The 10,743-nt window shown below is 43.9% G+C and overlaps 1 protein-coding gene across 4 annotated transcripts; it reads right to left on the bottom strand.

Annotated features, from left to right (window-relative positions):
- Positions 1-1,416: 1,416 nt before the first annotated feature.
- Positions 1,417-8,928, bottom strand: su(sable) (suppressor of sable). Of its 4 annotated transcripts, none has more exons than XM_033385329.1 (6): positions 8,240-8,928; positions 6,564-6,903; positions 6,232-6,491; positions 4,502-5,937; positions 4,311-4,432; positions 1,417-4,229 (listed from the first exon to the last, which is right to left on the bottom strand). In XM_033385329.1, the coding sequence occupies exons 2-6, from the start codon at positions 6,841-6,843 to the stop codon at positions 2,008-2,010; spliced, it is 4,320 nt and encodes a 1,439-aa protein (XP_033241220.1). In that variant the 5' UTR covers positions 6,844-6,903; positions 8,240-8,928; the 3' UTR covers positions 1,417-2,007. The 4 variants fall into 4 exon arrangements, with proteins under 4 accessions (XP_033241220.1, XP_001355566.3, XP_033241222.1 ...); XM_001355530.4 differs by having other exon boundaries at positions 8,810-8,927; XM_033385331.1 differs by having other exon boundaries at positions 4,311-4,429; positions 8,810-8,927.
- Positions 8,929-10,743: the final 1,815 nt, after the last annotated feature.

The raw sequence follows: 10,743 nt of genomic DNA, 5'->3' as shown, positions 1-10,743 counted from the left end.
CTGTAATTGATCGAAAATCATATTTCTAGATTTTGATATTCAGTTTAATATTACTTGCTAGGTAAGACCCTCAGCCTTGAAGACATATTTTTATATGATTGATTAATCAATTTCCTACATGACTGTCTACTTTTAAATACTCCTTCGTATTTGATTTGACTAAAATAAGGTTTAAGCAAAAATGGTCAGGAAAAAAGCATAAAACGCAAGTGCGTATGGAAAATGTGGACGAAGGAAAATCCCATCTCGATTTTTTAATATTAAGAATAAAAAAGTAAGAGGCCATTTTCATATGCCTTTCTCAGTCCACATTAAAACAAAAACAAAAAAAACGAAAAATTATTTTCCATCATCGTTTATCGTTCACCGACGATTTGATCAGGGATCAGTGCTGGATTTCGTACGATAGTTCTGCTGAACACACATGATTATTGATTATGATGCATAAGTTCATGATCAAATTTTGGGAAACAAAGAAAAAATAATAAAAAATCATGAGTTTAGTTTTATACTTCGGTTTTCGCGAAGAATTATCCCAATCAAACGAGACCCTTTTTTGATGCGAGGCGCGAAGCCTTGAAGCCAATATCGATAGGTTATGCGATTCATTTTACGGCGGCGCGGTAGTTAGGAATGTACCATAGGCGTTCACCAGCACTCAAACATGATAGATGAGACCTGATAATTGATGCATGATACATTGTTCTGGTGAACGCGCCCTTTGATGTTAAAAAAACTTCCGAAACATTGCTGCTTATCGATGTTTTTTTACTGAAAACACCAATCAAAGTTTGTCCAGCTCTATTGCTCGTTCATTTTATTTGGTTCTTTGGCTCTCTTCGTTTATTCGTTTGGTTCACCCTATCAATTGGCTTCCGATCATTCTCGTATACAACCTACATTTTTGTGCTCGATTCCAAGTCATTTCATCATTTTCAATTTACGCAAAATGAACAATAAAAATAAATTTTGCTGGCATTTCAATAATTGGTTGGTTTAATATTTCAAAAAACTCTATTAGTTATATTGCAACTGCAACTAGCGGTGAACTAGTTCTTTTATTCATAAAAATGGAGGCGAAATATCGATTGCAGACTATTTTAAAGATTTTTTAAACTTTTTCAAAGTTTGGATACAGTTTTATTAGATCACTTTATGAGTATATGGACGGAGGCACATGTTCCCAAAGTTATCCCTCAAAGTAGTTGTCCAGACCAAAATCCAAAACGACTGATAAAATGAAAGTTTATTATATATGTATATTTATATGTATTTTCAATGCAGTTTAAAAATGTATCACAGTTGTTTAGTTATTCAATATAAAAAAGCTTTATCCAGATATTTATCGACCAACAATCAGTTCAAAATACATTGGCTTGGCGGGTTGTTTCGTAGTTCTTCGTAATTGATTACTAATTTTCGTTTTAAATTGATTGGTATTTATTTGTAGATACACGTCTAATATACAATTTGTTACATCTAAGCGTACAATATTTAAGTTATTTGACTTAAAAAGTCGTACAAAAATCATGCATTCCTGTTGCTTTCTTTTTCCAGCTTGGCGGATTGCTTGTAATTACAATTTATCAGTACTTAAGTGTAAGGGGTAGCCTTATAGCTAGCAAAAAAAGTAATAATAATAAACGTGTTAAATAATGTAAATTATTTACCGATGATTTAGGAATTAGAGAATACATTTACATAGCAGTCAAAGCCCATAAATTGCTGTTCTTCTTTGTAGGATTTTAAAGATTTTTCTTTTTTTTTTTGTTTTGTTTGTGTGGGAGGGGGTAGGCAAACCCCCATTCATACTTTGTTTGTCTTTTGTGTGTTTTTTTTTTGGGTCAGGGAAAAATCCCTAGTGTCCCTCAATGGTCAGTTTATGAGTCGTGGCGAATCACATGCGGAAGGGGGAGGGTGGGGGCCGAGGGCCAAGGCAGGGACGCGGGCTGGTCCATCATTTGGTATTGAAAAAGTCTTGTTGTTGAATCCATTCTTGAGTTCGATTTAAATGTTGTTGCGATGGCGGTTGTTCCCACCGCGATTGTTTCGATTATTGTGGCCGCCACCAGAAAAGCGTCCTCCTCCGCCTCCTCCTCCACCATTGTTATGGTTGTTATTAAAGTTCTTGTTGTTGTTATTATTAAAGGGCATGCCATTGTTAAACGGCATGCCACCCATAACCATGTTGTTGAGGTTGTTGTTCATTTGATTGATATTTCCCATGCCACCGCCTCCGTTTCCGTTTCCATTTCCATTTCCGTTTCCACCTCCGCCTCCACCCCCACCACCATTGTTACCCGCGAATGGATTGAACGGATTGTTGCCGTTGTTGTTATTCATGTTGTTGTTGCCATTGCCCATGAGGCCGCCGAGTTGCCCGGCAATGGCATTGCCAACATTATTACCCATTACACCGCCCCCCATCATGCCACCCATGCCCACATTGGGGCGTGGCGGTGGCTGATTGAACTGCTGCGGCATGCCCATTTGTTGCATCATCATACCATTGGAGATTCGTCCCGCGAGTAGATTTGGCGGCGGTTGCCGCAGCAACTGGGCTAGATTTGGCGGGGGCTGCGATAGATTAGGCAGCACGACTCCAACTCCAACGCCGACTCCAGCGGGTCCCATAGCCATGTTCATGTTCTGGACTGGCTGATCTTCGGCCAGCTGAACCACCTGTCCATTATCATCGATATATATGCCCAGCTTGGCAAAGATCTGCTGCAGAGTCTGGTTGTTCACAATGAAAGAGACGTCGAAGGTCTTGCAGCCACCGTCCGGCTGCTGATGGTACTTCTTCAGTTCGGTAAAGACCAGGGCCAGCTGCTGGTTGACCATTATCTTGTTGTTGCTCCCAAGATCCTTGTACCAGTTGGAGTTCTGCAATATGGTGCGTATCTCGGAGATCTGTGTGGTCCCACCAGTGGTATTGGTGGTGGCAGTGGCTGTGGCCGTGGCCGCGGCTACGGATGTGCTCGCGGTAGAAGTGCTCGCTGATTGGGCCTGCAAATGGGAACGGCGCGGATCACGTCGTGGATCGACGCGTACGGCTGTCGCTACTACTGGGCCACCGCCAGCAGGCTTGTTGGCAGCTAGCAGCAGGTTTGGTGGCGGCAAGCTCATCGATGGCGGTGGCACACTCATCGATGGCAGACCCACACCGAAGCTTGGCGGTGGTGGCGATGTGGGTGTGGCATCGCGTCCCATTGGTGATCTGGGCCCGGATTCGGGCGATGAGAGATAACTGTTGGAACGATTCAATGACGATTCACCATACTGGGACTCCTCGGTCGCATACAAATGGTCCGGCAGTCCAAGAATGCGACGCATGCGCGGATCGCGCACATCCTTGTCCTCCTTGTGGGCGGCACTCAGACGTAGCTGGGAAAAGTTTGGCTCCTCCACCTCCACTTCGTTCACCTCCCAACGCATGGGCATGTGCGAGAAGATGGCCGCATCTATCTCGGTAGCTGGACGGTAGTGCCGTATCGGCTCAAACGGCAGACGCATATCAATATCCCGCTGCTGGATCGCACTGGACTTGGCCTTCAGGCGGTTGGCCGCCTCGCGTTTCTCCTCCTTGACCTTATCGTAGTCATATAGGGAGGGGCGCTCGTATTGTGAGGGCGTGGACTCTGGCTCTGGCTCCGACTTTACGAGCGATGGTAGCTTCATTCCCATTGCCATTGCCATGGGCATCGTTATGGGCATATCCAGGGGCTGTTTGGGCGACTGTGATCCCGGCTCAGGTGTGGGTGTGGGCGTCAGGGATCTGGAATTCGAATTTGAGTTCTCATTGGCCGAGTCCACGTCACCGTCACCACTGTGTGCCTTGAACGGATTGCGTATTATGTCGCGATAGAATGCCGCCCGGGTCACCGGATCGGGTGGCTTGTCCCCAAACAGTAGGCGACTGAACAGACTGTTTGCATCGTTGGCACTCTCTGGTTCTTCCTTTGCTGCTGCAGCAGCAGCTTCCGCTTCAGTCGATTCGTTTGAGGCTTCTGTGGGGGAGATGGCACTCTGTGCGGTTGTGGATTGCTGCAGGGTCTCTGGGGATAGCCGGACTGGCTTGGCACCGGTCATGTTGCTCATAAATGTTGGCAAATCAAAGACGGACGGCATTGGGGCCTCGTCTTCCTTTGGTGATGATGCCGTCTCTTCTTCTTCTTCGTTGCCATCATCAATCACCAGTTGCTCCTCATCGTCGCGATCATCGTCGACTGAAAGAAGAGGAAGGTACATTGACAAAAGGAATAGAGATAACGACAAAGATAGAGATAGAGGCGAAGAGGGATTCTTACGCAGATCGTTGCTGGTAAAGCTGACATGGGCATCCTTTAGATACTGAGTGTAGTCGACCATAATGAAACCATTATTACTGTTGGAGTTGCTGCTGACCTCCACAACGGCGGCGGGATTACTGCTGTCGGGTTTAAATGGAAATGGAAATAGAAATCAGTTACTCGCAAGGATTTTGCTTAGATGGACTCACCTGCCGGATGCTGTGCCCTCTGGCTCTGACTTGTTCTCTGCCTTTTCCTTGGCCTCCAATGCCTTACGCTGTATATCCCCAATCTCGAGCAGCGTCAGTCCCACCTCCGTCAGCTGGCCAAAGGGCACTTCGAGCATCTGCTCTAGATTACTAATGCCCAGCTTTTTCAGCTTTGCCATATGGTCGGCGGGTAGCAGATCCTTGAGATTCTCCAGATCTAAATGTGGAGACAGCTGCTTGGCGGGAGGTGCTTTGCTGGACTCTGCTTCGCCTGTGGTTTCTGCAGATACTTCTGATGCTCCTGCTGCATCTGCTTCGCCTCCACCTGCTGCCGCTGCTGCTGCTCCCTTGGGTTTTTCAGCCCAGCGGGATTTTCGCTTCTTTTCCGGCTTTCCGGCTTCGTTTACGGCGGGTGGATTGATGACCATGTCTAGGAGAGATGGTATGGATCCTCCCAGCTGCTGTTCTGTCTGTATAGCCAGTGCCTGCTGCTGCTGCTGCTGTTGTTGTTGTTGCTGCTGCAAAAGCTGCTGCTGAAGCGCAAGCTGTTGCTGCAACTGTTGCTGCTGCTGCTGAAGCTGTTGCTGTAACTGTTGCTGCTGCTGTTGCATTTGATTCTTTTGCTGTGGCATCTGCTGGTCCATACGACGACCAACACCGGCACTGGCCAGCGTCGTCCAGTTATTGTCCCGTCCAAACTGTTCGCAGAGCGCCTCATGGCGCCGGGTCATTTGCCCCAGGGCCACCTCACGGGAGATGCGCTTAAAGTCGCCGAGGATCTCCTTGGGCGCCGTCTCCATGTGCTTGAGTAGTATGTTCCGCAGCTGCTCCGACAGAGGCTCGCCGTGATGGAACAGACACTCGTCGCCGGCAAAGCAGTCCATGCCCAGGTAGTAATATTTGCAGGGAAACTCCTTGTGCATGTAGGAGCACTTGTCACGCTTGGCGCAGCAATCCATTAAATAGAATTTGCACAGCTCCAATTTGCGGGGCTCGATGCGGCCGGATTTTTCGACCACTGGACTGTCGCCAGAGTCGCGGCGGCTTCGTTTGCTGGCAGATCCTCCTCCACCTCCCCCATCACCCTGCCGACGGTCCTGATCACGATCACGATCACGATCGCGACGCTTGCGTCCCCCACGCTGATCCTTATCGCGATCTCTCCGCTGGCGACGCCTCTGGCCCCCGACGGGAGGGCCATCATCATCGGAATAGGAATCGTAGCTGCTATACGGATCCTGGGCGGAATCATAACCGCCGCAGCCACCATCACCACCAGCGCCCGAGACCCCCGGCTGGCTGGACGCATTTATGCTTGTCGTCCCTGCGGGCGGGGGACTGCCACCGCGCACATTCATCATCTCGTACTCCATGTCCATGTCATCGCTGGCCCCTCCATCGACAGCTAGATCGTCATCGTCGCGACGGGCGCGTTTCTGTGGGGGGGAAATAAACAGGCAAAATGGCTTCTAAATCGGAGACTTGTTGACATATAAATGGGGATTTGATATGCCAGTTCTGGCCACCCATTGATCAGTTAGATGTGTGTGATCTCTTGACCGTCTGAGTTCTGGCAACAAACTGGCAGCCGTAAACACTCCATGGTCGCAAGAGATCATCCGTAACGATCGATCGATCGATCGATCGGTCAGGCTTTTGGTGCCAATTTTTCGGTCACGCTTCGGCAAATTAGCTAATAATCGATATGGAAATGGGGCACAGCGACTCACCTGTTGCTCTTTGTCCTTTTTCTCACGCTCGCGCTTCTTTTTGCGATTGCGGCGTCTGAAGCTGCGACTGGCCGTCCATGCAGCGCCGGTCAGGGGCTCTCCACAAGGACCTTCGTCGCCGCCGCCACCTGCACCCTCGCCGCCGATGGCCGACGCAGCCGTCTCACAATTCAGGGATTTCATCTTAGGCATGGGCGGTTCAATGCCCTTCTTCTTCAGTGCATTGGCAATGGCATTCTCGATCCTGGAAGCATGATCATCTGAATGGTACGGGAGAAGATTGAGGAGTGAGAACTTGGCCCGTTGGGTGGGGGGAGGGGGGGTAGGGTTACCTTCGAGAGGGCGTGGTTTTTTTGGCTTGCTATTCATGGGCGAACCACCCACATCCAAGGAGAGGCCCATAAAGACCACATCCTCGTCGCAATTTTTTCTGTTTTGACCAGTCATTTCGATACCAACAAACTGCACTTCATCGTCGTTATTTTGGGTCTTCTGTTGCTGTTGTTCTTTTTGTTGTTGCGGTAGCGGCTCCTCCTCCTCCTCCTCATCATCGTCGATTTCACCATCCTCAAGATCCTCGGCCAAATCAATCACGGCCACAGCTGACGACATTTTTTTTGTTTTTTTTTTTTTGTATCAATAAATTCTAACCTTAAAGTTTATCAACGATTTCTGCAGAGAGACAGAGATATATGCATAAAGGAAAGGTCATAGAAAGATCGGGGATGTTTTATACGAATTTCCCAAATACATATAGAACTGAAATTTTCAGATATATGTACATATGGATTATAACGTCAGAGCATGAGAGGAAAGGCAGAGAAAAGAGGTTTAAGGACCAGACCAGGGGTTATAGTCCATTATTTTTTCACTTATTTTTATACAATATAACAACTTGGCCAGGATTTTGATAAACAATAGTTCCAGTGTTCCAGTATGTAAAAGCACCGTTTGGTGGTGTCGTCAGTAAACGGATCTTCGATGAACAACACTCCACATTAGTTTGCATTTATTCCACTGTACACACACACACACACACACATATGTATGTACATATTGCGTCTGTATTAGTGTGCGTGAGCTCAACTTTCAGTCAATCAATATACATAGGCAATTATTGTATGACTGCTTGTACAGATTGATCTTATGGTTTTTATACAAATGCCTGTATATGCACAGATGTTTTAAAAACTTGGCATTTTTAATTGGAGACAGTTAGAGCCAAAAAAAAAACAGCTAAAACTACTCTTACATTACATACATACACATGTACATACACGCTAGCTCCATGGACGGACGCTAGCGCGTGTGTGTATTTGTTTCATTCTGACTTTTGGGTCTGTTTATCATGTTCTCTCGCTTGTGCAGCTATGTACAAAGTGAGGCTCCCGTTCTTATATGCGTCGCGTGCTTGTACAAAGGTGTATGCGTGTTTGTGTGTATGAGTGTGCGCTGCGTGTAGTGAAGTTAAAAAATGTGTACATACATACATAGTATATTTGTGAATAATGTTTTGACACTTGGCATTATTTTCCTTAATTATGATTGTTGTAGCTGTTCCACAAAAAAATAGTGAAAGGGGGAGGAAGCCGCATGAGGCGAATGTTTAAGGTGTGTGTTTTTTTGTGTGTGTGTTGGGAGTGGAGTGTTTCTGTGTGGCGCATCTGCGCAGTTTGCATGGACCTAACACACACACATGCAGAAAGTTACGCAGTGATCAAAGACTGCAAAGGGCGAGGGGGTTTGGAGCATACATATGTCTGTATATACGTATGTACGTTTGTATGATGTATGCATGTACATAAGCCTTGAACGATCGAAAAATCTCCCTCTCACTTGCTGGCGATTATGGGGCGTGGCATTGAGGAATTATTGTGAACAGCTTACACACACATATACATATGTATGCATGTACGTACATACATACAAATGCATCAACAGCAGCAGCAGCAGCAGCATTAGGCCAAAACCACAAACATTTTGAGCCCTGAAAAACATTTTCTCTTACGTTTTGATGGAACATTTACAACTTTTAGTGATTTATAACATTTCTGTTCGATTAATTTTCGGTTATGTGATGGGTTCTTTGCTTTTGTTTTTTGGGTTTCTTGTAGGTTTTTCTTTGTTGTTTCTCTTTCTGCTTGTCGCTTTTTGGCGTCGTTCCCGCTCTGCTTACATAATGGAAGTGGTACAGTAGGTGAATAAAGATATGTATGTATATATAGGAACTATATGAAGCTATACATATACATCGACATACATATGTATGTATATCGTAGTAGCGGCGCAGTAGATGTGTGTGCACATACATACATATGTACATATATGAATGTATAGGTACGAAAAAATAGCATTTCGTAAATCGAATGCATCGTTCAAGATTTTTCTTTTGCTATATATGTACATATATGTACACGAACGTGTGGTTGGGTTTATGTGTATGCGTGCGGGTCTGGCGCTCGCTTTCGCTCTGTTTTTCTGCCTGGGGCCCTGGCCCCAGTATCTCTTTCTCTCTCTCTCTCTCTCTCCCTTTTCTTCATTCTGTGACGCTCATAGACAGAATACAATATACAAATACATTAAATTAATAAAACTTCTTCGTCCAACATAAGGCGTTGTGAACAGTTCAACAAATTTCTACTAGATGAGTGTGACCGCGGAATTATCAATGAAATATACCCGCCCGACCCTCAGAAATATACTGAGACATACCGTCTCATTTAAAAATATACCGTAAATATACTGACGAATTCAAGTTCTATTTTACATATTCTTCGTTTTTGATATTCCGTTGAATAATGCTGGTTAACTAAAACCCTTAGTTCTGCCCACATTATTTTAAACCGTTAATGAATACATTTTCTTCGAGATTGGCTAGTTTTTAGACCTTGCTTTTATTGTATTTTGGCTAAAACAAGGCTTAAACAAAATAGTTCAACAAAAAAACAGCCGCAGTGTTGCTGGTATTTGAAGACATGATGCGTGTATAGGCATTTTTATACCCTATTTTGTTTCTATTAAGATACTGATATCCAAGCTACTTTCAAACGTAATTAGTAAAGACCTTGTCTTGGATTGGATTTTGTTGGTCTATTCATGCATTTGATTAGGTGTTTATATATAAATCCTGATCTCTGTACCAATTCTTGGTCTCTGTAAGAAGACCACTAATATCAAAATATCGTTTAAAATGGAGCCTATCTAGTTTCTGCATTAATTAGAGCCTGGAATGGCACACATTTCCGCAATTCTATATCATCCATTTCCCCCAGGGTATGTGTGCATGGAATTAGCAACATGTTTGTGTATAGAATGGGACTCATTTGTTGTGGTTACAATTTCTACAAAATTAACTACTTCTAATTACTTTTATGTGTTGTATTTGGACTAAAACACGGTTTACAAGTTGATGTTAATTTAGCCCACTTAAGCCCCCTTTATTTTAACAGGATAACAACTTGAATTAAACCGCAGAAAACAATACGAACTGTATTTAATACCCACAGGTCGACAATGGTCTAATTCTCTGTCCATGATCGGATAATTCAATTTTCTACAATATTGGAAAATTTTAAATACTCCTTTTTATTTGATTGTAGCTAAAATACGGTTTAAGCAAAAAAGGTCAAAGCATGAAACGTAAGTGCCCAGCAAACCAAACGCTCACAAATGATATCGCATACGAGTCAAATGCGAGACTTAACCCGAAAAAAAGGTTCGCATTCGGACCAGCATATGATAGAAATATGATACTTGTGTCGTTTAGTTTGTGGCAGTGAAAGTATCAGATAGCTCGCAAAGGAATCGTTTGCGAGCCTTTTGCGATATCGTTTGCGAGTCTTTTGCGATATCATTTGGTAGTCGTTTTTTATATAAAATACACATGTGTACGCCATGAAACGTAGCAGTGTGTGTTTAATTTTTGGTGGCCTTATGAGTATGGACATATGTATACCCTATTTTCTTAAATTAATATCAAAATATTGTAACTAAACCAAACACCGATTAGAAAAAGGCAGTTCGGTCAGTTCGCTAAAGATAAATTGTTTGATTTCATAAATTGATGAAATGCGCCATTATATACTGATATGTTGATATGTAGGGTTAAGACCCAAGGGTGGAGTTAAATTTATATATGTATATTCATATATCCATATACAGCTTGGGTTGAAAATATATTTTTGGGGAACATAAGCGGAACTACTTGTCTGAATTTTGTGAAAATCAAAACTATTTTTCTGTAGTTCACGGTTTTTAAATCAGATAAGCCAATTATTGAGTATAATGATTGATGCACAGGGTCGCTACAAAGAACATATCAGTTTTTTTTGACAATAAGCGGAACGTATAGGGGTTTTATTTTGAAAATGATTGTATAGCTATTTTGAAATAGCCAACTATGGTTAAAAATATAATTGTTCCGGCAAAACATAGAGGTCTAGAACTGTGTACATATATAGTTCTCTATAATCCTAAGTGCTTAGGAAAGTATTCTAAGGCTGCGCTCACGCA

This window comes from Drosophila pseudoobscura, chromosome X, assembly GCF_009870125.1.
Source record: "Drosophila pseudoobscura strain MV-25-SWS-2005 chromosome X, UCI_Dpse_MV25, whole genome shotgun sequence".
NCBI classification, from domain to species: domain Eukaryota; kingdom Metazoa; phylum Arthropoda; class Insecta; order Diptera; family Drosophilidae; genus Drosophila; species Drosophila pseudoobscura.
This window is presented reverse-complemented; position numbering and strand designations above follow the sequence as displayed.